At 48.2% G+C, this 26960-nt stretch overlaps 3 protein-coding genes across 3 annotated transcripts; all 3 read left to right on the plus strand.

Moving 5' to 3' along the window:
- Nucleotides 1-7828: 7828 nt before the first annotated feature.
- LOC134042977 (lactosylceramide 4-alpha-galactosyltransferase-like) lies at nucleotides 7829-8926 on the plus strand. The gene has a single exon (XM_062490942.1). It carries the CDS (start codon nucleotides 7844-7846, stop codon nucleotides 8924-8926), a length of 1083 nt encoding a protein of 360 aa, XP_062346926.1. The 5' UTR covers nucleotides 7829-7843.
- Nucleotides 8927-15547: 6621 nt separating this feature from the next.
- On the plus strand, nucleotides 15548-16696 carry LOC134042978 (lactosylceramide 4-alpha-galactosyltransferase-like). Its single transcript, XM_062490943.1, has one exon. It carries the CDS (start codon nucleotides 15563-15565, stop codon nucleotides 16694-16696), a length of 1134 nt encoding a protein of 377 aa, XP_062346927.1. The 5' UTR covers nucleotides 15548-15562.
- A 4657-nt stretch (nucleotides 16697-21353) lies between these two features.
- On the plus strand, nucleotides 21354-24491 carry LOC134042979 (lactosylceramide 4-alpha-galactosyltransferase-like). The gene is made up of 2 exons (XM_062490944.1): nucleotides 21354-21471; nucleotides 23355-24491. Exon 2 carries the CDS (start codon nucleotides 23358-23360, stop codon nucleotides 24489-24491), a length of 1134 nt encoding a protein of 377 aa, XP_062346928.1. The 5' UTR covers nucleotides 21354-21471; nucleotides 23355-23357.
- Nucleotides 24492-26960: the final 2469 nt, after the last annotated feature.

Raw genomic sequence — 26960 nt, forward strand, 5'->3', positions numbered from 1 at the left:
GGAAATAAATATATGAGTCCTTCAATAAGTTGGTAACCCTCACCACCTAATTCCTTTTATAACCAGTTTTGTTTGCACTAGGTAGTGAAGAACGGCTCACCAGTTAGTAATCCAACATTCAAATCCAAGTTTCACCTTGACAGGAAGAAAAAAAGCCCTCTATATTGAAACATTACAAAGTACTCTGTATGAGGCAAAACCTGAAGGGTTTGAGGAGCCAGGGGCTCAGGGCTCACCTGTGTGGAAAGGGGCCATGATTCCAGCTGGTTCTAACCAGCTCCAAACTAGACAAACTCAGCCCATTGCACACCAAAATTGCAGCTGGTCCGAGTAACACACTCTGCCTCTGCTTGAACGTTTTTGAGAAAGGGTGGAAGCTGCTAGGGACAGGATGTTGGGGTCTTGCTGTTTCTTGCAGCTGTGTGGACAGAAAGTGTGTGTTACCCCTTCAGAGTCCCAAGGAAAGCAGAGGGTCTGGAGGGAAGGGCAGCTAAGATGGAGGTGGCTGCTCCCACCAGGTGATGTGTCAGGTAGTGTAGAAACACTCCAAAGTGGCCAGTTTGAGAGGCTGAAGGTGTCTTGGAAAAGTTATAGAACAATAAGGCTTTTGTTCAATAGAGGAGGAAAGAAAATGAAAGAGAAAAAATTCTCAGCAGACAGTTTCCTTCTTGTTGTCAACTGAAGAGTGATTAATCTGAAATGGAAAATTCTTTTATCAAGCTGACCCATAGCTCTCTTTAGGAGGCATACTGTAGTTCTCTGTTACATTATTCACATTTCTGGTTTGTTAACAGAGCTTCTGTTTTTACTGTTGGATTGTATTGATTTTATTTATTTTAAATTATGCAAACTTTTACCAGAAGATAAGCAGGGATTAAAGCAGAGGAGACACTAAAATGTTCTGAATCTTTCAGATAACTTTTTATATTTTTCTTCAAAGAATATTTTCCTTGTGAAATATTTCAGTTTTTTAACTTTATTATGAGCCAAGTACTTTGGAAAAAAGCGTTGCTACACTGACAGTGCCCTTCAATTGAACTGTGTGTTTATACAGCTTATTTCATGTCATGACTCCTGTCCTAGGGCTCATGAAGGTTAGCTGGTACATGGGTGCTATGCCTCAAGGGGGAAGCAGGGTGGGGTTGGAGATGCAGAACTGGCCGGTGCAGCAGAAGAGGAGCATGGAAGGATCAGGAATGTAATCCTGGATCCAGTTTCCTGGGAAGTGACTAAAGGATGATTATTTACTCTGTGCTGCCTGAGAGCTCTCCTGTGCTAGGAGCTCTCCTGTTGGGGGCATCCAGGACACACAGTCAGGAGTTATGCTCTGTAGGGCTCTTTTCCCCCTTGTTATTCTCCTCCTTGTTTTATATTCCTCCTCCCAAAATGTGTGCAAAGTATATTCTTGTGGGAAAGTGCAGTTACCTGTCTTAATCTGATATACGCTGGGGACTGAGCTCTGCCTAGGGCTGGTGTGTCCTGAGCAGGAGAGAAGAGGGGAAGCAAAGCTCTCCCATGTTCTCTTTGGATATGCCATTTATGAACATCATCCATTTAGTCCTTCATAGATACTTCACGTTTATCTCTCTCAAGTGATCGTGACCATTCCTTTGTTCGCTTGGCTCGTGGTCTCTGGTTTTTGCTTTAAAACCATTCCTGGAAATCAGATGGACAGGCAGAGTCCAGAAGAGAGAAATGCAGGAGGAATTCATTCAGCTGTACCCTGCCATTACAGCCCAAGCTGAGATCTTGATATTTAAATTTGTGTATAATGATGAAGCCAAACAGCATCCTGTAATATGCTGGCAGAGAGATGAGAAGTATAAAGCACTCTTCAAAATGGCATCTATAACCAGGGGGAAAATGAAGTAGGCACATGTAGGCAAGTTAAATATGGCAACACCATGAGACTAGAGAAAACACTATTTGGAACAATTTCCAAAAGATAGTAAAGCTACCAATATTATTAATCCTTTTTTTTTTTTTTTCCAATTGCAGAAGGAACATGAAGCCTGCTGTAGAGGCAGAAGGCCAATAGACTGGGAGTTCAAAGATCACTTTGAAACAACCCAGAATTAATTTCTATATCTGGATACAGGTAAGAGGAAATTTGGGATGCTGGGCCCTGCTGTTTGTGAGCAGAGGAGAGCTGGTGGGAGATGTGATGTTTGGAGTCTGTCTTGGGCATAGTGGTCTTGAAATGAGTTTTCAGTTCTTGAAGCATGGAATGCAGTCAAAAAACTTCCACCTTGGACTTCCAGACTTTGACCTGTTCAGGGCACTGGTTGAGGCAGTCCCTCGGGAAGTAGTCCTGAGGGGCAAGGAGTGAAGGAAGGCTGGATGTTCTCCAAGAACAACATCTGAAAGGCACAGGAACAAGCCAGCTCAATGTGCCATAAGACAAGCAAGCAGGGAAGAAAACTGGCCTGGATGAACAGGGAGCTTATGATTGAACTCAAGGGGAAAAAAAACAAAAATACCAGCTTTGGAAGAAGAGGAAAGTGACTCAGGAGGATTATGAGGGTGTCATTAGGTTATGCAGGGAGAATGTCAGAAAGGCCAAAGGCCTAGCTAGAATTTAGTCTGGCAAGTGCCACAAGAGAGAATAAATTACTTTTTTTCCCAAATACGTTAATAACAGAGAGCCAAGGAGACTCTCCATCCTTTATTGCATGTGAGCGAAAACATTGCCACCAAGCATCCAAGGATGAGGAAAAGGCTGAGGTACTTGATGCCTTCTTTGCTTCAGTCTTTAAATGAAAGACCACTTATCAGGGTGTCAAGCCCCCTGAGCTAGAAGAGAGGGACAGGATAACCCCCCTATAATCCAGGAGGGAACAGTGACCTGCTGCTCCACTTAAAATTGCACGATCTGTGGGGCCAGGTGGGATCCACTCAGGGGGACTAAGGGAACTGGTGGATGAGCTCACAGAGCTGCTCTCATCATTTGCTGACAGCCCTGGTGAACTGGAAGACTGGGGGCTAGCCAATGTGATACCCATCAACAAGAAGGCTGAAAGGAGGATCCGGAGAGCCACAAGCCCATGAGCCTGACTTGATGCCAAGGAAGGCTGTGGAACAGATCATACAGAGCATGACCAGCCAGGGGGCCAGGCCCAGCCAGGACACATTCACAAGAGGCAGGTCCTGCTTAACAAACCTTACCCTACAAGTTTCTGACTAAGTGTAACAGCATTACTGACCATTTTCCCTTCATCTTGGGCTCCTGCTTATTGTATTCAGGGAGGCTGATTGAAACATAATGATGTTCCCATGTCTGGCTATCTGATTTTCTGTTTGTGACCATTAATTAGGTACAGCATTGATATTCTCTGTTGCAAATAACAGAGCCTGTAGATATTTTCTCTGGACAGCTTCAATGAGATGCCGTCATGTCTGTGGCTGCTTTGTGCACAGTGATGTAGGAATCAGCAACTACCAAAACTCCTGTATAATTTTTTCCCACAATCTGTATATTTTTTGTAGAAACATGTTAATTTCATTATATTTTGCTGTGGCTTACTTTCATCCCACAGAGTGTCTATCCAGCATTTCATTACAGCTATACAAGAGGGTGTTTATACTTCTTGCTTTTATTTCAGGAGAAAATTTAGTTCTAAACCCACTGTAAGTGAATTGGATATTTCAGGGTTCACTCTGGAAAGGTGAAGTCATGATAAATACAGAAGATGCAGTTAAAGACAGATGCCTTTAAAGACAGGTCCTCTGCCTTCAGCTGCAGTATTTTATTGTTCTAATATACTACCTTTAAAATATTTGCTCTCCTCTTACCTTAAACATTCACACATGCTTAGTCTACTGTCCTTTCTGGGTTCAGGAGGAGGAGCTCTAAAGCTGTTGGTAAAATGCTAAAAGCTAATTCCCCTAAATACTAGGGGAATTTGCTGGTAATACATCTCTGTTGGGGCACCACTCTGTGTTTCTATGCCTAGCAGACCGATTAGTCACCTACTGAATGCTGTTACTGTCAAATCTCACCTCTTCTACTCTCATTAGTAATGTAAATATGGAGAAAATGGACATATTCAGTTGTTTTCTGGTGGCTCCCCAAAAATACTTCTCTTGGGCTGCTTGTGATGGGTGGTATTTATTGTTCCAGACCCTTAGCAGGTACCTAGGCATGCTGCAGTACTTTGCTGGACCTTTTCCCCTCTTCTCTGTTTTTTGTTACCAAATTTGTAGCAAATTTACTAACACCTACTCAGGTATTTTGCAGTTCCTATGTCCACACATTGACTTGAAAGAACATCACTAATGTCAAGGGTATTTGGTTTCTTCCCCTGAAGACATCAGGGGCTGATGCAAATACTTTTCCCAAGGCTAACTGGAGCTGGGTTGCTGTGTTTCCACTGGATGTACATTCAAACATAGCTTTTATAGTTTAATGCCATAAAATAGTTGAAGTCTTAATAAAATACACAACACCAACAAGCAGTAATTAAAGAAAGAAGCTATACTGAAGCTATACCACAGTGTACTTGCATTTAGCCCATGAAGACTGGATGTTCATGACAAATTCTGCCTGATCTGCTTTGCTACCCCAGCAGTACTTTCCTTAAACCCAGAAGGATATTTTTAGTGCCCAGAACTGCAGGAATGGCCAAGAGAGGGCACAGCTATTGCTTGAAAATGTTGGGATCTACCAAAGCATCTTTCCCAGCTTAAGATGCAAAATATCTCTAACCATTTCTCTGCATGTTCTGAGGTGCAACAAAGAATGTACTGCAAATCCATTTTAGTTAATAGTATATTATGTATCTATAGATACACATATATTTGCTTATAGTTAGATCATCCCTTTGCACCTTCTTTCCTGTAATTTTCTGCCAATTTGCAGGCCTATCCAGCTTCATAGGCTAAATCTCCTAATTACCTAGTTATAAGCTGTATCAATTAAACCCTGGAAGGGAAACAACAGTGAAGTTCTTACTGACATCCTCTCTTTATATTCCATTTTTGAAACAACACTTGCACTTCTGCAACGTGTACAACCGTAGTTTTCCTGTAATCATCTGATCACCTCTGGCTAAAACGCTTGTTTTTACTTGGTACGTTAAGATTTAGGCCTGGAGGTTTAAATACCTTCTGCAGAACCCTGAGAATTATACACTTTTTATGTAATTATGTAAAAACAATCCTAACTGCCTTCAGTGCAAAGTGAGAATGTAACATTTAATTCTCTGACATCACTAAATGCATGTCCTTAAAGAATTTTTACCGTTCATTTCTTCCATTTGTTATCACTATTTGAACTGTCATGTGGATCATATGATGTTTTATAAGAATACTGTTTTCTTTTTAGGAATGATTTGCCAGGTTTCAGGGACATCTGAATATCTGCTGTTACAATTTGAGAAGTTAAGGATTGCAGGGTGCTTTTTTAGCTTCATTTAAATTGGCTTTATGCACAATTCATGTTGTACCATCAGTCAATCATTCAATTATTATCTAGTTTGGGTTGTTTCCCTATTTTATTGTCTGTGATTTTGCTACCAAGGAAATATCAGTGAAGCACTGTTAGTTATGTCGGGCAGGAAATTACTTTGCTGAGGGCAGATTGCACTAAAAGTAGGTGTGAGAATGTGCAGATCCAGCAGCAGCAGACTGGTGGCAGTCCTTGCATGGTAGAGTTACAAGATCACCTCTGGTGGCAGCCCTGTGTCTTTATCTTTTATTTTATCCCTTTTGTGCTTGGAACAAGGGATTCTTGATGATATTTAAATATCAGGGCTTACATTGTGCAGTGAGATGCCTCTGTGCATTTTGTAGTTTTTGTTCAGACGCATATTTTGTTTGCATAACTCAAGCCCTGTATTGGTTAACTTGGCTTTTCAGTTTAGTAAGCAATGCCATGAAAATGATAGGCAGAATTTTGATGGAAAGCACCTGGGCAGAAAAGGGCCTGGTGGTCCCCTGGACCACAAGCTGACCAGGAGCCAGCAGATGTCCCCACAGCCTGTGGAGCATGGCCTGCAAGGTCATGGGGGGTGATCCTTGCCTGCCACTCAGCATTGGTGAGACACACCTGGAGGGCTGGCTCTGGAATCCCAGGATGAGGGAGGTGTGTCTGGAGTGGAGCAAGTCTGGCAAAGGGCCACTAAGGTGAGAAGGTGCATGAGCAGAGGCTTGGAGAGCTCTGCTGACTTTTCTTGGACTAGAGCAGGCTGGGCTGTCTGGTCAGGGTGCACAAACACCTGAATGAAGGTGGGTGGTTGAAGGACACAAGCGATGCTCTCCTCTGCTCAATGCAGAGATGGCAGGAGACACAATGGGCACAAATTGAACTGTGGCAAGTTAGAATGAAAGGAATGTTGGTGAAACGCTGGATGGGGTAGCCCAGAGCGGTTGTGGAGTCCCTGTGCTGGGACAAGAGTTGTCATGAGTCCATCCATGGTGTGGCTGTGCATGGAAGGATTTGGGGAGAGGAGAAGGATCTGGGATGCTACAGGGCAGTATTTGTTTTGGGCAGCTGAAGAGGAACTGCAGTAAACCCTGAATTTAGTGGCTGTACTGGTTAAGGAGGGATTTTATGAATGTGCCTGTGTGTCTCATGTAAGGGAAGGTCAGCTACCCTTGATCACAGGGGCAAGGGGGGATTGTCATAGAATGAGGGACACCCGAATGCGGCGAAGTCCTTCAATGAGATCGCTGGCATGTGAGGGAGTATTCCCTAATGAACGGGTAAAGTATTTGGTTAAGAGTGTGTGTTTCCAAGGGGGCATTCTGTACTTAGGGCTTGGGGTGGGAACAGGCAGCTTCATGGAAGAGTCAGTTCAGTTATCGTGGTAGCCCCAGAAGCAGTGTGGGCACTGGGGATTGTTAGCAAAGGAGACGAAAGCAAAACCAGCTGTTTTCCTACCAGTCTAAAGTTTATAATGCAATAACAGTGGGGTTCCAATTTCCTCCTTGTGTTTTTATTTTATTACTTTTTAACTCACTGGTTTGTTCAGTGTATCTGTGTGACCTTTGTATCAACTGCTCACTACAGATGAATGATGTCACATCCTCCCATTTTTTTCCCTGTATGCTCACCGTTCCTTTTTCAGAAGAAGGAAGTGCCAGACCATAGAGTCGTTGCATCCTCACAGATTTTAATTTCTTAAACATCTTTTCAGCTGAGCAGGGATTTCTGTGATGTCTTGAAAGCAGGGACAGGTGAGTTTTGTGCCTTCTCTACAGCACCAGCTCTGTCCCACCAAGCCTGTACCTCTTTCTCTTCTACAGCTTAGAAAATGGTTTAGAGAGTTAACCCAGCTATGGTGTGGAGGGTGGAGAATGTAAAGGGTCTGTAAAAATCAGGGTGGGCTGGGTTTTGCTGCCTGTAGCACTGACAGTACCCACTGGCACTTCCGTGAAGGAGGGGAAAACCTTCTGAGGATCCAAAGGTGATAATTTGTCTATTGGCTGTCTCTCCTCTGTCCCCCAGTTTTCAGTGTCTTGAATTTGGTGCTTCCCAGTGCTTTTAACAAGCTGTTTTCTGGACATATGAGAATTTCCATATATGACCCAGGCACAGTGATTTAGGGAGAAACAACAAACAGAATTGTGCCAGCTGGGTTCTCTGTCCTGTTCCCTGCTTGTTCGGTTTCCTTCTCACAGAATTTTTTGCATATGTGCCTCATGTTCAGAATGACTGGAAGTTCTAGAGGGTGACAGGTGAGGTTTCAAGTGGTGTTCCCAGAGTTTGTTATGCACTGCTATGAAGGTGGGACACACTGTGAAGAAAGCTCATACTCTGCTGCCTTGTCTGTCAGGTTTTTTCTTTCCTTCCCTTCAGGCTGTCTCAGGAGAGCAGGCTCTGGCTGGAGAGAGAAAGTTCAGGATGCCCAGCTGCCTCCTAAAGCTGACCAGGGTGGTGCTGAGCCACAAGCCCTGGGCCCTGTTTATCCTCATCTTTGTGTTCGTATCCTTTGCCTACGTCAAGCTGTATTTGGGAATCTGGGAGGACCCAAAGAGCAGAGTCCCCACCTACAGTTTGTCTGCTGAGATCAGCTGTGCTCACTATGTGCCTTCTCCCCCCGACATTGCTGATGGACACTCTCCTTCCACAGGAAAGGTATTTTTTGTGGAGACCTCGCAGCAAACTACCCCAAGTTACCTGTTCTCATGCTCTGTGGAATCAGCAGCCAGGACACACCCTGCATCAAGAGTCGTGGTGCTCATGAGAGGCTTGGTCAAAAAAAATGCCTCCTTACCCAAGCACTGGGCTTTCTCCTTGCTGAGCTGCTTCCCCAATGTGGAAATTCAGCCCCTGGACTTGACAGAGCTCTTTTCTGGAACACCTCTGAAAAGGTGGTACTTGTGGCCGCTGCGGCACTGGGAGCCTTATTTTTTACCTGTCCTGTCTGACGCCTGCAGGATTGTCCTCATGTGGAAATTTGGTGGCATCTACCTGGATACAGACTTCATTGTGCTTAAGAACTTACAGAACCTCACCAATGCCCTCGGGATTCAGGATCACGATGTATTGAATGGAGCCTTTCTGTCCTTTAAGCCCAAGCACAAATTCATGAAGCTTTGCATGCAGGACTTTGTGGAGGACTACAATGGCTGGGTTTGGGGGCACCAGGGCCCAGAGCTCCTAACTCGTGTCTTCAAGAAGTGGTGTTCCATCCGGACTATCGAGAGCATGCGCTGCAAAGGTGTGAGGGCTCTTGCCCCAGAAGTCGTTTATCCTATTCCCTGGCAGGACTGGAAGAAGTTGTTTGAGGCAGTCAGTGCCTCGGAGCTTCACAAACTCCTTAAGAACACCTATGCAGTGCACATATGGAACAAGCTGAGCCATGGGACCAAGTTAGAGATCCCCTCCCAGGCTCTGCTGGCTCAGCTCTATTCCCAGTTCTGCCCTGCCACCTACGCAAAGATGAAACAGGATTCGGAACAGTTGTCAAGGCATGCAGTGTGACCTGTGGACCCTTGGCTGCAGGCATGTTCCCCAGACTGAGGGAAACCAAGTGCCTTTGACCTTCCCCAAAGTTGGTTTCTAGACCCCAGAGCAGATGTTCTGTGTGACAGCTCTGTGGTTTTGTGCCTAATATCCCTGGAATCTGCCTCAGATCCCTTGTTTTTCAAATTTACAGTGGAACCTGAGTTCAGCCTCTCCTGCTGTCCTTCAGGGCCAGGGAAAGGGTGAACTTGTTCATCAGGGTCTCTCTTGCTGTCCTCCAATGGCTCCTCCTGTGAATCCCAGCCTGAGCAGCCCCTTGTGATGTTTCAACAGCTATAGGGACCCCTGCCTCGCTCTCTGTGGCATTTCTGAGCTTGTAAATCACTGTCAGGCAGTGCCAAAGTGTGCAGTTTGCTGGAGCTCAGAACAGAACTCCCTGGCTGGCAAAGATCCTTTATGCCTGGGGAAATACACTAAGAGTATACAAAAATTACTTTAAGAAGCAGAAAACATTTTAAATCCCTGTATGGCTCAGCATGGAGTTCTTCTAAACTTCTAAAGTGAGGAAAGTTCAAATGATAGTTCCTACTGTTTCTGATTCCACAGCACAGGGATGACTTATCTGGGACTCCTCAGGGAAACAAATAGACAAAAACAAATAATTTAGGAGGGGAAATTATAAAGATCCTTGCTCTGTGGAAGTAATTCTTCTAGGATACCAACACCTAACTAGCCATTGTCACACTCTGAAGGGTCTCAGCATTGCCTGTTTCTGCTGTGCTGTGAGCCAGATTACAACTCTTTCATTGGAATATTGAGCCAATTGTGGAAGTCCAGAGCATGATTGTCCACATCAACAGAAGGACCCAGGTCCAGGGCTCAGAGCAGTGTTCTCAGAGACAAAATTAAAAACTTGGGAGCACATGAAGATTGGAAAAGACCTCCAGGATCATTAAGTCCAACCTTCAATTCAGTATCACCATACCCACTGGCCATGTATTTTTTGGAGCACTTCCAGGAATGGTGACTCCACCACTTCCCTGGGGAGCTGGTGGCATACAGTGGCGCTCTGAATTTTTACCTCATATCCAAGCTGAACCTACTGTGATGCAGGGAGTGCTGCATCCAGCCCTGGGCCAGCACAGGAAGGACAGGGAGCTTCTGGAGCCAGGCCAGAGCAGGGACACCAAGGGATCAGAGGGATGGAGCAGCTCTGCTGGGAGGAAAGGCTGGGATAATTGGGATGGTGCAGCCTGGAGAGCAGAAGGCTTTGGGGTGACCTCACTGTGGCCTTCCAGTGCCTGAAGGGAGCCCACAGGAAAGATGGAGAGAGACTCTTGAAAAGGGCCTAGAGTGACAGAACAAGGGGGAATGGCTTCACACTGAGAGAGAGTGGATTTAAACTGGATGTGTGGAAAAAATTGATGCCCTGGCACAGGTTGCCCAGAGAAGCTGTGGCTGCCCCAGCCCTGGAAACGTCCAAGGCCAGATTGGACAGGGCTTGGAGCAACCTAGGGTAGTGGAAGGTGTCCCTGCCCACAGCATGAAGGATGGAGGATCATCTCTAAAGTGCCTTCTGACCCAAACCATTCTCCTGTACCTTGTTCCCTGGGAGTAGAGCCTGACCCCCACCTGGCTGCCCTCTCCTGCCAGGGGGCTGTGCAGAGCAATTGGGCTCCCCTGAGCCTCTTTTCCTCCAGGCTAAACACCCCCAGCTCCCTCAGCCCCTCCTCATCAGACTTGCGCTCCAGCCCCTTGCCCAGCTCCATTCCCTTCTCTGGACTTGCTCCAGCCCCTGAATGTCCATCTTGTGTCCAGTTCTGGGCCTGTCACACAGCACTTGGGGTGAGGCCTCACCAGTGCCCACGGTGGTGGATGGACAGTCACTGTCCTGGTCCTGCTGGCCACACCATTGCTGACCCAGCCCAGGTGCCATTGGCCTTCCTGCCCCCGGGCACAGCTCTGGACCAGTAGCCCCAGGCCCTTTTCCTGACAGGCTCTTCCCAGCCTGGAGCTGCTGGGGGTTGCATCCCAGGGGCTGGAGGTGGCACTTGGCCTTGTTGAACCTCAGAGATGTAAAACAGGACTGGCCCTGACAGCAGCCCTGGGTCACAGCACCAGTGACTGCTGCCAGCTGGATTAATTCCACCACCACTCCCTGGGTCTGGCCATCCAGGCAGTTTTTTCCCAGCAAACAGGGAACCTGATAAATCTGTGGGCTACAAGGACAGTGTTCTCCAGGAGAACGCTGTGGGAACAGTGATCAAAGGCTTTACTGAAGGCCCAGGTACACAACATCCACAGCCTTTCCCCATCCATTAAGTGTTCATAGGAGGAGGTTGGGTCAGTCAAGCAAGACCTGCTTACACCTGTGCCTGATGCCCCAGTGATGCAGCACACAATCATTGTGATTGTGCTCCAGGTAATTTGTTCCATACCCTTCCCTGGCACTGAGGTCAGGCCTGTTGTTCCCCAGTTGTCCTTCCAAGCCTTCTCATAGATGGCTGTCACATTGGCCAACCTCCAGTCACCCAGCAGATCTCCAGTTAACCAGGACCGCTGATAAATGATGGAGAGTAGAGCTTTGTGACCTGCTTCACCAGCTCCCTCCATAGCCTTATGAGGAAGGATGGCATCTCCCTGGACTTGTGCATTTCTGGGCAGCACAGCAGCTCATGAAAAACTTCCTCCTGCAGTGTAGGGACTTCATTCTGCTCCCTGTTTGTGTCTTCCAGCTCAGAGGGCTGGATACGCAGATGGTAACTGGGTTTTTGGTTAAAGGCTGAGGTCAAGAAGGCATTGAGTACCTCAGCCTTTTCCTTACCCCTGGAGGTCATGTTCTCACCCCAGAATGCAATAAAGGATGGAGAATCTCTTTGGCCTCTTTTTGTTATTAATGCATGTGGAAAAGCATTTTTTCTTAACTTTTATGCTGGTGGTCAGATTCACTTCTAGCTGGACTTTTGCCTTTCTAGTTTTCTCTGTGCTTAACTTCATGACATCCTTGTAGTCTTCCTGAGTTGCCTGACTGTTCTTCCAGAGCTGCTAAACTCTCTGTTCTTCCCTGAGTCCCACTGGAAGCTTGCTGCTCTTCTAGGCCAGCCATCCTGAACCAGCTTACAGCACATTGGAATGGGCTCCTACTCCACCTCTATGACCTCCTTCCTGAGAAATGTTCAGCCTTCCTGGGCTCCTTGGCCCCTCAGGATTGCCTCCCAAAGGATTCTCTCAACCAGTGGTCTGAACAGATCAAAGCCTGTCCTCCCCAAATCCAAGGTAGTGGTTTTGCTGGAACCTTCCTCCCTCCCTTCATCAAGAACTGAAAACAAATCATGTCCTGGTCACTGTACCCAAGATGCCTCAGGCATTCTCATCTCCCACCAGTGCTCCTCTGTTTGCAAACAGCAGATCCTCTGGGATACCTCCCCTGGTGGGCTTGCTTACTAGCTGTGTCAGGAAGTTCTCTTCCACCTACTCCAGGAACCTCCTGCAGTGTCTCCTGTCTGCTGGGTGGGATTACAGCAGACACCTGGTAAGTTGATGATATCACTGGGGATGTCAGCAGTGGATGATGTGGGGGTCTTCCATCTACCCCTAATGGAAATCCTTGCCTGCCACTCAGCATTGGTGAGACACACCTGGAGGGCTGGCTCTGGAATCCCAGGATGAGGGAGGTGTGTCTGGAGTGGAGCAAGTCTGGCAAAGGGCCACTAAGGTGAGAAGGTGCATGAGCAGAGGCTTGGAGAGCTCTGCTGACTTTTCTTGGACTAGAGCAGGCTGGGCTGTCTGGTCAGGGTGCACAAACACCTGAATGAAGGTGGGTGGTTGAAGGACACAAGCGATGCTCTCCTCTGCTCAATGCAGAGATGGCAGGAGACACAATGGGCACAAATTGAACTGTGGCAAGTTAGAATGAAAGGAATGTTGGTGAAACGCTGGATGGGGTAGCCCAGAGCGGTTGTGGAGTCCCTGTGCTGGGACAAGAGTTGTCATGAGTCCATCCATGGTGTGGCTGTGCATGGAAGGATTTGGGGAGAGGAGAAGGATCTGGGATGCTACAGGGCAGTATTTGTTTTGGGCAGCTGAAGAGGAACTGCAGTAAACCCTGAATTTAGTGGCTGTACTGGTTAAGGAGGGATTTTATGAATGTGCCTGTGTGTCTCATGTAAGGGAAGGTCAGCTACCCTTGATCACAGGGGCAAGGGGGGATTGTCATAGAATGAGGGACACCCGAATGCGGCGAAGTCCTTCAATGAGATCGCTGGCATGTGAGGGAGTATTCCCTAATGAACGGGTAAAGTATTTGGTTAAGAGTGTGTGTTTCCAAGGGGGCATTCTGTACTTAGGGCTTGGGGTGGGAACAGGCAGCTTCATGGAAGAGTCAGTTCAGTTATCGTGGTAGCCCCAGAAGCAGTGTGGGCACTGGGGATTGTTAGCAAAGGAGACGAAAGCAAAACCAGCTGTTTTCCTACCAGTCTAAAGTTTATAATGCAATAACAGTGGGGTTCCAATTTCCTCCTTGTGTTTTTATTTTATTACTTTTTAACTCACTGGTTTGTTCAGTGTATCTGTGTGACCTTTGTATCAACTGCTCACTACAGATGAATGATGTCACATCCTCCCATTTTTTTCCCTGTATGCTCACCTTTCCTTTTTCAGAAGAAGGAAGTGCCAGACCATAGAGTCGTTGCATCCTCACAGATTTTAATTTCTTAAACATCTTTTCAGCTGAGCAGGGATTTCTGTGATGTCTTGAAAGCAGGGACAGGTGAGTAGTGTTTGCAGTTTCTTTGCAACGGCTGTTGCGTTTTTAGAGGAAGAGATAGAGTCAGGCTTCCTGTGTTTGTTTTGTAAAGGGATTGCACTGGCTAATGCAGCATCTAAAGCGTTGCCCTATCCGCTCCAAAAGTAGAAATGTGTTTCTAACTTTATAGAGGTGTGATAGTAGTAAAGTGCTGTCTTCTGCTCAAAATGCACTGATGACCTTGAACCTTGCTTGTGGTTAGCCTAGCATGGCACTTTCCTGCCCCTCTACCACACAAGAACTTCCTCCCAAGCAGCTTTCTCGTGCCTACAAAGCAAAAAATTATTTATAGGGTTAAGTCAGCTGTGTTGTGGAGGGTGAAGAATGCAAAGGGTCTGTAAAAGTCAGGGTGGGCTGGGTTTTGCTGCCTGTAGCACTGACAGTACGTGCTGGCATTTCTGTGTGGGAGGAGAAAACCTTCTGGGGAACCAGAGCTGATCATTTGTCTATTGGCTGCCTCTCCTCTGTCCCCAAGTGCTTGGTGCAGAGTGGTGGCTCCATGCTCTGACATTTGGATGCCTCCCAGCGAGGCTGACAAGTCGTTTTTGGTTCCATATGTGACCCAGGCACAGTGATGAAGGAGCAATGAGGAACTGGACTGTGCCAGCTGGGTCCTCTGTTGTGTTCCCTGCCACTTTGGTTATAGATGTTGGATTAAAGTCTTTCCTGTTTTCTGACCCTTTCTGTCCTGGAATATGGGGCTTTGGTGATGGAGCTCATGGAGGCCAGATAAATGATTGAATGCTTTAGCATGAAAGAGACCTTTGAGATGCTTGAATCCAATCTTGGAGCCCAAGCAAGTCCACCACTAAACCAAGACCCTTAAGTGCCACATCCACATATCTCTTAATTATCTCCAGGGACAGTGGCTCCACCACTTTTTGGGCAGCCTGTGCCAGTACCTGATAACTCTTCCAGGGAGTAAAATTCTGAGTAACATCCACTCTAACCTCGCTTGACACAACTTGAGACCATTACCTCTGGTCCAAAAAGACACATTCTTCCTCACTGCTTCTTCACATGCTCTTGCCCATTGACCTTAGGGGCCAAGTGGTGGGCAAAGGAGGTGCTGTTTCTGTAGCCCTTCACTTTAAGGAGAGGCAAGGGCAGCAATGCTGATGCTAATGCTTAGGATGGAGCTAGACTGACTTATCTGTTTGTTGCTGCCGCATTAATAATCTCTTGCACTCCATCCCTCTCTTTTCAGAAGAGGAGAGGAAGTTAGTGCAGGACAGTGGAGGGTTTGCCTGTCCACCAGCAGGATCCACTGGGAGAGCTGAGCAGGTCAGAGCCAGTGTGGCCTGTGCAGGCTAGGGAAGCAGCCTTGGAACTCCTTTTATAAAGGCAGTTCTTGACCTTATTGGCTATATTTGCCTCCAGAGCTGCCCAGTATCCATTCCTTTCCCACCTTCCATCCATCCTTCCAGGTCATGAACAAAGGGCCAGGCTCTCTGCAGGGGCAGATGGTTGGTTTGGAAAGGCAGAAACTGGCACGTCAACAACCTGGAAGACTGAGGCTTGTGTTTGATTTGGGGGAGGGCACGTTGTGTATCATGAGAAAACAACTGCTCTCATGACAACCGGAAGACAGCAGCTCCACACAGTGTCTGTTCACAGGGTTCCAGGAATGGTCATGAGGAACATTCTTAGTTCCTCCTGCCAGGGGCTTTGCATACATGTCTCATGTCTTGTGTTCACAGTGACCTGAAGCTCTAGAGGGTGACAGATGAGGTTTCAAGTGGTGTTCCCAGAGTTTGTTATGCACTGCTATGAAGGTGGGACACACTGTGAAGAAAGCTCATACTCTGCTGCCTTGTCTATCAGGTTTTTTCTCTTCTTTCCTTCAGATCATGACGGCTCCCTCAGGAGAGCAGGCTCTGGCTGGAGAGAGAAAGTTCAGGATGCCCAGCTGCCTCCTAAAGCTGACCAGGGTGGTGCTGAGCCAAAAGCCCTGGGCCCTGTTTATCCTCATCTTTGTGTTCGTATCCTTTGCCTACCACAAGCTGTACTGGGGAATCTGGGAGGACCCAAAGAGCAGAGTCCCCACCTACAGTTTGTCTGCTGAGATCAGCTGTGCTCACTGTGTGCCTCCTCCCCCTGACATTGTTGGTGAACCCTCTCCCTCCACAGGAAAGGTATTTTTTGTGGAGACCTCAGAGCAAATTACCCCAAGTTACCTGTTCTCATGCTCTGTGGAATCAGCAGCCAGGACACACCCTGCATCAAGAGTCGTGGTGCTCATGAGAGGCTTGGTCAAAAAAAATGCCTCCTTACCCAAGCACTGGGCTTTCTCCTTGCTGAGCTGCTTCCCCAATGTGGAAATTCAGCCCCTGGACTTGACAGAGCTCTTTTCTGGAACACCTCTGGCACAGTGGTACTTGGAGCCTCAGCGGCACCAAGAGCCTCATTTTTTAGCTGTCCTGTCTGATGCCTGCAGGATTGTCCTCATGTGGAAATTTGGTGGCATCTACCTGGATACAGACTTCATTGTGCTTAAGAACTTACAGAACCTCACCAATGCCCTCGGGATTCAGGATCACGATGTATTGAATGGAGCCTTTCTGTCCTTTAAGCCCAAGCACAAATTCATGAAGCTTTGCATGCAGGACTTTGTGGAGGACTACAATGGCTGGGTTTGGGGGCACCAGGGCCCAGAGCTCCTAACTCGTGTCTTCAAGAAGTGGTGTTCCATCCGGACTATCGAGAGCATGCGCTGCAAAGGTGTGAGGGCTCTTGCCCCAGAAGTCGTTTATCCTATTCCCTGGCAGGACTGGAAGAAGTTGTTTGAGGCAGTCAGTGCCTCGGAGCTTCACAAACTCCTTAAGAACACCTATGCAGTGCACATATGGAACAAGCTGAGCCATGGGACCAAGTTAGAGATCCCCTCCCAGGCTCTGCTGGCTCAGCTCTATTCCCAGTTCTGCCCTGCCACCTACGCAAAGATGAAACAGGATTCGGAACAGTTGTCAAGGCATGCAGTGTGACCTGTGGACCCTTGGCTGCAGGCATGTTCCCCAGACTGAGGGAAACCAAGTGCCTTTGACCTTCCCCAAAGTTGGTTTCTAGACCCCAGAGCAGATGTTCTGTGTGACAGCTCTGTGGTTTTGTGCCTAATATCCCTGGAATCTGCCTCAGATCCCTTGTTTTTCAAATTTACAGTGGAACCTGAGTTCAGCCTCTCCTGCTGTCCTTCAGGGCCAGGGAAAGGGTGAACTTGTTCATCAGGGTCTCTCTTGCTGTCCTCCAATGGCTCCTCCTGTGAATCCCAGCCTGAGCAGCCCCTTGTGATGTTTCAACAGCTATAGGGACCCCTGCCTCGCTCTCTGTGGCATTTCTGAGCTTGTAAATCACTGTCAGGCAGTGCCAAAGTGTGCAGTTTGCTGGAGCTCAGAACAGAACTCCCTGGCTGGCAAAGATCCTTTATGCCTGGGGAAATACACTAAGAGTATACAAAAATTACTTTAAGAAGCAGAAAACATTTTAAATCCCTGTATGGCTCAGCATGGAGTTCTTCTAAACTTCTAAAGTGAGGAAAGTTCAAATGATAGTTCCTACTGTTTCTGATTCCACAGCACAGGGATGACTTATCTGGGACTCCTCAGGGAAACAAATAGACAAAAACAAATAATTTAGGAGGGGAAATTATAAAGATCCTTGCTCTGTGGAAGTAATTCTTCTAGGATACCAACACCTAACTAGCCATTGTCACACTCTGAAGGGTCTCAGCATTGCCTGTTTCTGCTGTGCTGTGAGCCAGATTACAACTCTTTCATTGGAATATTGAGCCAATTGTGGAAGTCCAGAGCATGATTGTCCACATCAACAGAAGGACCCAGGTCCAGGGCTCAGAGCAGTGTTCTCAGAGACAAAATTAAAAACTTGGGAGCACATGAAGATTGGAAAAGACCTCCAGGATCATTAAGTCCAACCTTCAATTCAGTATCACCATACCCACTGGCCATGTATTTTTTGGAGCACTTCCAGGAATGGTGACTCCACCACTTCCCTGGGGAGCTGGTGGCATACAGTGGCGCTCTGAATTTTTACCTCATATCCAAGCTGAACCTACTGTGATGCAGGGAGTGCTGCATCCAGCCCTGGGCCAGCACAGGAAGGACAGGGAGCTTCTGGAGCCAGGCCAGAGCAGGGACACCAAGGGATCAGAGGGATGGAGCAGCTCTGCTGGGAGGAAAGGCTGGGATAATTGGGATGGTGCAGCCTGGAGAGCAGAAGGCTTTGGGGTGACCTCACTGTGGCCTTCCAGTGCCTGAAGGGAGCCCACAGGAAAGATGGAGAGAGACTCTTGAAAAGGGCCTAGAGTGACAGAACAAGGGGGAATGGCTTCACACTGAGAGAGAGTGGATTTAAACTGGATGTGTGGAAAAAATTGATGCCCTGGCACAGGTTGCCCAGAGAAGCTGTGGCTGCCCCAGCCCTGGAAACGTCCAAGGCCAGATTGGACAGGGCTTGGAGCAACCTAGGGTAGTGGAAGGTGTCCCTGCCCACAGCATGAAGGATGGAGGATCATCTCTAAAGTGCCTTCTGACCCAAACCATTCTCCTGTACCTTGTTCCCTGGGAGTAGAGCCTGACCCCCACCTGGCTGCCCTCTCCTGCCAGGGGGCTGTGCAGAGCAATTGGGCTCCCCTGAGCCTCTTTTCCTCCAGGCTAAACACCCCCAGCTCCCTCAGCCCCTCCTCATCAGACTTGCGCTCCAGCCCCTTGCCCAGCTCCATTCCCTTCTCTGGACTTGCTCCAGCCCCTGAATGTCCATCTTGTGTCCAGTTCTGGGCCTGTCACACAGCACTTGGGGTGAGGCCTCACCAGTGCCCACGGTGGTGGATGGACAGTCACTGTCCTGGTCCTGCTGGCCACACCATTGCTGACCCAGCCCAGGTGCCATTGGCCTTCCTGCCCCCGGGCACAGCTCTGGACCAGTAGCCCCAGGCCCTTTTCCTGACAGGCTCTTCCCAGCCTGGAGCTGCTGGGGGTTGCATCCCAGGGGCTGGAGGTGGCACTTGGCCTTGTTGAACCTCAGAGATGTAAAACAGGACTGGCCCTGACAGCAGCCCTGGGTCACAGCACCAGTGACTGCTGCCAGCTGGATTAATTCCACCACCACTCCCTGGGTCTGGCCATCCAGGCAGTTTTTTCCCAGCAAACAGGGAACCTGATAAATCTGTGGGCTACAAGGACAGTGTTCTCCAGGAGAACGCTGTGGGAACAGTGATCAAAGGCTTTACTGAAGGCCCAGGTACACAACATCCACAGCCTTTCCCCATCCATTAAGTGTTCATAGGAGGAGGTTGGGTCAGTCAAGCAAGACCTGCTTACACCTGTGCCTGATGCCCCAGTGATGCAGCACACAATCATTGTGATTGTGCTCCAGGTAATTTGTTCCATACCCTTCCCTGGCACTGAGGTCAGGCCTGTTGTTCCCCAGTTGTCCTTCCAAGCCTTCTCATAGATGGCTGTCACATTGGCCAACCTCCAGTCACCCAGCAGATCTCCAGTTAACCAGGACCGCTGATAAATGATGGAGAGTAGAGCTTTGTGACCTGCTTCACCAGCTCCCTCCATAGCCTTATGAGGAAGGATGGCATCTCCCTGGACTTGTGCATTTCTGGGCAGCACAGCAGCTCATGAAAAACTTCCTCCTGCAGTGTAGGGACTTCATTCTGCTCCCTGTTTGTGTCTTCCAGCTCAGAGGGCTGGATACGCAGATGGTAACTGGGTTTTTGGTTAAAGGCTGAGGTCAAGAAGGCATTGAGTACCTCAGCCTTTTCCTTACCCCTGGAGGTCATGTTCTCACCCCAGAATGCAATAAAGGATGGAGAATCTCTTTGGCCTCTTTTTGTTATTAATGCATGTGGAAAAGCATTTTTTCTTAACTTTTATGCTGGTGGTCAGATTCACTTCTAGCTGGACTTTTGCCTTTCTAGTTTTCTCTGTGCTTAACTTCATGACATCCTTGTAGTCTTCCTGAGTTGCCTGACTGTTCTTCCAGAGCTGCTAAACTCTCTGTTCTTCCCTGAGTCCCACTGGAAGCTTGCTGCTCTTCTAGGCCAGCCATCCTGAACCAGCTTACAGCACATTGGAATGGGCTCCTACTCCACCTCTATGACCTCCTTCCTGAGAAATGTTCAGCCTTCCTGGGCTCCTTGGCCCCTCAGGATTGCCTCCCAAAGGATTCTCTCAACCAGTGGTCTGAACAGATCAAAGCCTGTCCTCCCCAAATCCAAGGTAGTGGTTTTGCTGGAACCTTCCTCCCTCCCTTCATCAAGAACTGAAAACAAATCATGTCCTGGTCACTGTACCCAAGATGCCTCAGGCATTCTCATCTCCCACCAGTGCTCCTCTGTTTGCAAACAGCAGATCCTCTGGGATACCTCCCCTGGTGGGCTTGCTTACTAGCTGTGTCAGGAAGTTCTCTTCCACCTACTCCAGGAACCTCCTGCAGTGTCTCCTGTCTGCTGGGTGGGATTACAGCAGACACCTGGTAAGTTGATGATATCACTGGGGATGTCAGCAGTGGATGATGTGGGGGTCTTCCATCTACCCCTAATGGAAATCCTTGCCTGCCACTTAGCATTGGTGAAACACACCTGGAGGGCTGGCTCTGGAATCCCAGGATGAGGGAGGTGTGTCTGGAGTGGAGCAAGTCTGGCAAAGGGCCACTAAGGTGAGAAGGTGCATGAGCAGAGGCTTGGAGAGCTCTGCTGACTTTTCTTGGACTAGAGCAGGCTGGGCTGTCTGGTCAGGGTGCACAAACACCTGAATGAAGGTGGGTGGTTGAAGGACACAAGCGATGCTCTCCTCTGCTCAATGCAGAGATGGCAGGAGACACAATGGGCACAAATTGAACTGTGGCAAGTTAGAATGAAAGGAATGTTGGTGAAACGCTGGATGGGGTAGCCCAGAGCGGTTGTGGAGTCCCTGTGCTGGGACAAGAGTTGTCATGAGTCCATCCATGGTGTGGCTGTGCATGGAAGGATTTGGGGAGAGGAGAAGGATCTGGGATGCTACAGGGCAGTATTTGTTTTGGGCAGCTGAAGAGGAACTGCAGTAAACCCTGAATTTAGTGGCTGTACTGGTTAAGGAGGGATTTTATGAATGTGCCTGTGTGTCTCATGTAAGGGAAGGTCAGCTACCCTTGATCACAGGGGCAAGGGGGGATTGTCATAGAATGAGGGACACCCGAATGCGGCGAAGTCCTTCAATGAGATCGCTGGCATGTGAGGGAGTATTCCCTAATGAACGGGTAAAGTATTTGGTTAAGAGTGTGTGTTTCCAAGGGGGCATTCTGTACTTAGGGCTTGGGGTGGGAACAGGCAGCTTCATGGAAGAGTCAGTTCAGTTATCGTGGTAGCCCCAGAAGCAGTGTGGGCACTGGGGATTGTTAGCAAAGGAGACGAAAGCAAAACCAGCCGTTTTCCTGGCTCAGAATAAAACTTCAAGTGTACTGACAATGAGGTCTGACTGTCTTCATTTTTTTTTATAATTGTTTTATAATTAGGTGTGTTCTTTGCAACACTACGTACATCCTTTCTGTGAGCTGCTCACTGGATAAATGACTGATGTCATATCCTTCTTCGTCTATTGTGTTTGTCCACGTATTCAGACTGCTTCTCTTGTAATTTCTTTTTGGAAGGAGGAAGTGACAGTACATAGAGTTGTAGGCGCTCTCAATAGATGCCAACCACTTAAGACTCTTTTCCAGCTGAGCAGTGACTTCTGTGGTGTCTTGAAAGCAGGGACAGGTGAGTAGTGTTTGCAGTTTCTTTGCGACGGCTGTTGCGTTTTTAGAGGAAGAGATAGAGTCAGGCTTCCTGTGTTTGTTTTGTAAAGGGATTGCACTGGCTAATGCAGCATCTAAAGCGTTGCCCTATCCGCTCCAAAAGTAGAAATGTGTTTCTAACTTTATAGAGGTGTGATAGTAGTAAAGTGCTGTCTTCTGCTCAAAATGCACTGATGACCTTGAACCTTGCTTGTGGTTAGCCTAGCATGGCACTTTCCTGCCCCTCTACCACACAAGAACTTCCTCCCAAGCAGCTTTCTCATGCCCACAAAGCAAAAAATTATTTATAGGGTTAAGTCAGCTGTGTTGTGGAGGGTGAAGAATGCAAAGGGTCTGTAAAAGTCAGGGTGGGCTGGGTTTTGCTGCCTGTAGCACTGACAGTACGTGCTGGCATTTCTGTGTGGGAGGAGAAAACCTTCTGGGGAACCAGAGCTGATCATTTGTCTATTGGCTGCCTCTCCTCTGTCCCCAAGTGCTTGGTGCAGAGTGGTGGCTCCATGCTCTGACATTTGGATGCCTCCCAGCGAGGCTGACAAGTCGTTTTTGGTTCCATATGTGACCCAGGCACAGTGATGAAGGAGCAATGAGGAACTGGACTGTGCCAGCTGGGTCCTCTGTTGTGTTCCCTGCCACTTTGGTTATAGATGTTGGATTAAAGTCTTTCCTGTTTTCTGACCCTTTCTGTCCTGGAATATGGGGCTTTGGTGATGGAGCTCATGGAGGCCAGATAAATGATTGAATGCTTTAGCATGAAAGAGACCTTTGAGATTCTTGAATCCAATCTTGGAGCCCAAGCAAGTCCACCACTAAACCAAGACCCTTAAGTGCCACATCCACATATCTCTTAATTATCTCCAGGGACAGTGGCTCCACCACTTTTTGGGCAGCCTGTGCCAGTACCTGATAACTCTTCCAGGGAGTAAAATTCTGAGTAACATCCACTCTAACCTCGCTTGACACAACTTGAGACCATTACCTCTGGTCCAAAAAGACACATTCTTCCTCACTGCTTCTTCACATGCTCTTGCCCATTGACCTTAGGGGCCAAGTGGTGGGCAAAGGAGGTGCTGTTTCTGTAGCCCTTCACTTTAAGGAGAGGCAAGGGCAGCAATGCTGATGCTAATGCTTAGGATGGAGCTAGACTGACTTATCTGTTTGTTGCTGCCGCATTAATAATCTCTTGCACTCCATCCCTCTCTTTTCAGAAGAGGAGAGGAAGTTAGTGCAGGACAGTGGAGGGTTTGCCTGTCCACCAGCAGGATCCACTGGGAGAGCTGAGCAGGTCAGAGCCAGTGTGGCCTGTGCAGGCTAGGGAAGCAGCCTTGGAACTCCTTTTATAAAGGCAGTTCTTGACCTTATTGGCTATATTTGCCTCCAGAGCTGCCCAGTATCCATTCCTTTCCCACCTTCCATCCATCCTTCCAGGTCATGAACAAAGGGCCAGGCTCTCTGCAGGGGCAGATGGTTGGTTTGGAAAGGCAGAAACTGGCACGTCAACAACCTGGAAGACTGAGGCTTGTGTTTGATTTGGGGGAGGGCACGTTGTGTATCATGAGAAAACAACTGCTCTCATGACAACCGGAAGACAGCAGCTCCACACAGTGTCTGTTCACAGGGTTCCAGGAATGGTCATGAGGAACATTCTTAGTTCCTCCTGCCAGGGGCTTTGCATACATGTCTCATGTCTTGTGTTCACAGTGACCTGAAGCTCTAGAGGGTGACAGATGAGGTTTCAAGTGGTGTTCCCAGAGTTTGTTATGCACTGCTATGAAGGTGGGACACACTGTGAAGAAAGCTCATACTCTGCTGCCTTGTCTATCAGGTTTTTTCTCTTCTTTCCTTCAGATCATGACGGCTCCCTCAGGAGAGCAGGCTCTGGCTGGAGAGAGAAAGTTCAGGATGCCCAGCTGCCTCCTAAAGCTGACCAGGGTGGTGCTGAGCCAAAAGCCCTGGGCCCTGTTTATCCTCATCTTTGTGTTCGTATCCTTTGCCTACCACAAGCTGTACTGGGGAATCTGGGAGGACCCAAAGAGCAGAGTCCCCACCTACAGTTTGTCTGCTGAGATCAGCTGTGCTCACTGTGTGCCTCCTCCCCCTGACATTGTTGGTGAACCCTCTCCCTCCACAGGAAAGGTATTTTTTGTGGAGACCTCAGAGCAAATTACCCCAAGTTACCTGTTCTCATGCTCTGTGGAATCAGCAGCCAGGACACACCCTGCATCAAGAGTCGTGGTGCTCATGAGAGGCTTGGTCAAAAAAAATGCCTCCTTACCCAAGCACTGGGCTTTCTCCTTGCTGAGCTGCTTCCCCAATGTGGAAATTCAGCCCCTGGACTTGACAGAGCTCTTTTCTGGAACACCTCTGGCACAGTGGTACTTGGAGCCTCAGCGGCACCAAGAGCCTCATTTTTTAGCTGTCCTGTCTGATGCCTGCAGGATTGTCCTCATGTGGAAATTTGGTGGCATCTACCTGGATACAGACTTCATTGTGCTTAAGAACTTACAGAACCTCACCAATGCCCTCGGGATTCAGGATCACGATGTATTGAATGGAGCCTTTCTGTCCTTTAAGCCCAAGCACAAATTCATGAAGCTTTGCATGCAGGACTTTGTGGAGGACTACAATGGCTGGGTTTGGGGGCACCAGGGCCCAGAGCTCCTAACTCGTGTCTTCAAGAAGTGGTGTTCCATCCGGACTATCGAGAGCATGCGCTGCAAAGGTGTGAGGGCTCTTGCCCCAGAAGTCGTTTATCCTATTCCCTGGCAGGACTGGAAGAAGTTGTTTGAGGCAGTCAGTGCCTCGGAGCTTCACAAACTCCTTAAGAACACCTATGCAGTGCACATATGGAACAAGCTGAGCCATGGGACCAAGTTAGAGATCCCCTCCCAGGCTCTGCTGGCTCAGCTCTATTCCCAGTTCTGCCCTGCCACCTACGCAAAGATGAAACAGGATTCGGAACAGTTGTCAAGGCATGCAGTGTGACCTGTGGACCCTTGGCTGCAGGCATGTTCCCCAGACTGAGGGAAACCAAGTGCCTTTGACCTTCCCCAAAGTTGGTTTCTAGACCCCAGAGCAGATGTTCTGTGTGACAGCTCTGTGGTTTTGTGCCTAATATCCCTGGAATCTGCCTCAGATCCCTTGTTTTTCAAATTTACAGTGGAACCTGAGTTCAGCCTCTCCTGCTGTCCTTCAGGGCCAGGGAAAGGGTGAACTTGTTCATCAGGGTCTCTCTTGCTGTCCTCCAATGGCTCCTCCTGTGAATCCCAGCCTGAGCAGCCCCTTGTGATGTTTCAACAGCTATAGGGACTCCTGCATTGCTCTGTGTTTTTTTTCTGGCATTTGTAATTATTACAGAACATTCTGTGTTGGAAGGGACTCCCAACCATCATGTGTCCCAGCCCTGGCCCTGCCAGGGAGCAGGACAGCCCCAACAATTGTTCCCTGTGCATGAGAGCTTTGTCCTTGGGACTGTGACCCGTCCCTGGTGCCTGTTCAGTGTCCCAGCACCCTTTGGGAGAAAAACCTTTTCCTGATATCCACCCTAACCCTCCCCTGACACAGCTCCAGCCATTCCCTGGGTCCTGTCCTTGGTCACACAGAGCAGAGATGAGAGCCTGCCCCTCCTCTTCCCTCGTGAGGAAGCTGCAGAACTGCTGTGAGCTCTGACCTCAGTCTGCTCTTCTCCAGCTGAACAGACCAAGTGACATCAGCCACTCCTTGTGTGGCCTCACCTGCAGGCCCTTCCCCATCCTGGTGGCCCTCCTTTGTATACTCTCTAACAGCTTTAGATCTTTCTTATATGGCGGCACCTAAAACCACTCACAATATTCCAGGTGAGGCCATCCCAGCCCAGAGCAGGACATTCCCTCCCTGGCCTGGCTGGCCATGGTGCCCCCAGGACAGGGATGTCCCTCCTGGCTCCAGGGCACTGCCTGGAGTGTGGTCCACTTGGCACAGCCTGGAACTCCCAGGTCCATTTCCACAACTCTGCTGCGCAGCCTCTCATTCCCCAGTCTGTCCATACATCCAGGGCTGCTCCATCCCAGATGCAGAGTCCAGCCCTTGTCTTCGTTAAATTTCACACAGCTGGTGATTGCCCAGCCCTGTCATTTATCCAGGACTCTCTGCAGAGCCTCTTTGCCCTTGAGGGAGTCAATATCGCCTCTCAGTTTTGTATCATCTTTGATCTTATTTAGTATCCCTTCCTGTCCTGCACTGAAGCTTTTAATGAGGTTTTCTAAGACAATTGGACCTAAGATGATGCCCTATGGAAGCCCAAAGTGACAGACTGCCAGTCTGCTGTTGTCCAGTTGCTGTCATTCTTTGTGCTAGACCAGTGAGCAAGTTGCTCACCCATCACACGATGTGTTAATCCAGCTGTGGGCTGCACACTGAGATAGATGATATTCAAAGCTTTACTGAAATCCAAAAATTATTTCATCTACTCATGTTTTTTTATCAACTGGGTGGGTTACCTTAGCATAAAAGGAAATTTCTTTTGATAAGCAGGACTTTCCTCTCATGAAGGTATGCTGGCTGTGACCAATGGCTGTGTTGTCCTTCAGGTGTTTTTCTGTACCTCCCGGAATAATCATCATCATCTCCATAATTTTCCTAGGCACTGGAGTGAGACTGACAAGCCTGTAGCTTCCAGGGTCATCCTTCTTGCCCTTTTTGAAAACTGAGACCTCTCCAGATTCCCAAGACTATTCAAAAATTTCCAAGAGATGCCTCATGATGATATCAGCCAGCTCTTTATATATTTTCAGATTAATCCCATCGCACCCCATAGATTTATAGGGATCCAGCTGGAGCAGAAGATCCCTCACACCTTCAGGGTTAACTCAGAGTTTATCATTCTCATAGTCACAGTCCTCTAGCTCAGAGTGCTGGGACCTCCTGAGTCCATCATCGGTGTCAAAGACAGAGGTAAAGAAAGCATCTCTACCTTGTCCATGGCCCTGTTTGTGAGGTGACCATCCTCATCCTGTATGGGCTGATGTAATTTCAGCACTGCCTTTAGCCATTAATGTGTTTTTAAAACCCTCTTTTTATTGTCTCCCACATTTCTGGTGGCTTATATTGCAATGGAGCTTTGGCCACACAAGTTCATCCCCTATAGTGGTGAGCAGCATCTCTGTATTCCTTCCACATCACCTGACCTTGCTTCCTCTGGGCATACACCTTCCCATTTTACCTTATCTCCAAAAGAAGATTCCAGTTCAGCCAAGGTGGCCTTCTGCCTCATCTGCTTGGTTTCTGATTTTTAGGAATTGCCTGTTCCTGTGCCCTCAGGAGCTGGTGCTTAAAAAGTGACTGGCACTGATGGACCCCAGGACCTTCAAAAGCATTTTCCCAGGGGACTTTATTTACTGATTCCCTGAGCAGCTCTTCCCATATCCAGGGTTGAAGTTTTGTTGGCACTTTTCCTCCTGTCACCAGAGATTTTAA

This window comes from Cinclus cinclus, chromosome 4 (assembly GCF_963662255.1).
Source record: "Cinclus cinclus chromosome 4, bCinCin1.1, whole genome shotgun sequence".
In the NCBI taxonomy this organism is placed as follows: Eukaryota; Metazoa; Chordata; class Aves; order Passeriformes; family Cinclidae; genus Cinclus; species Cinclus cinclus.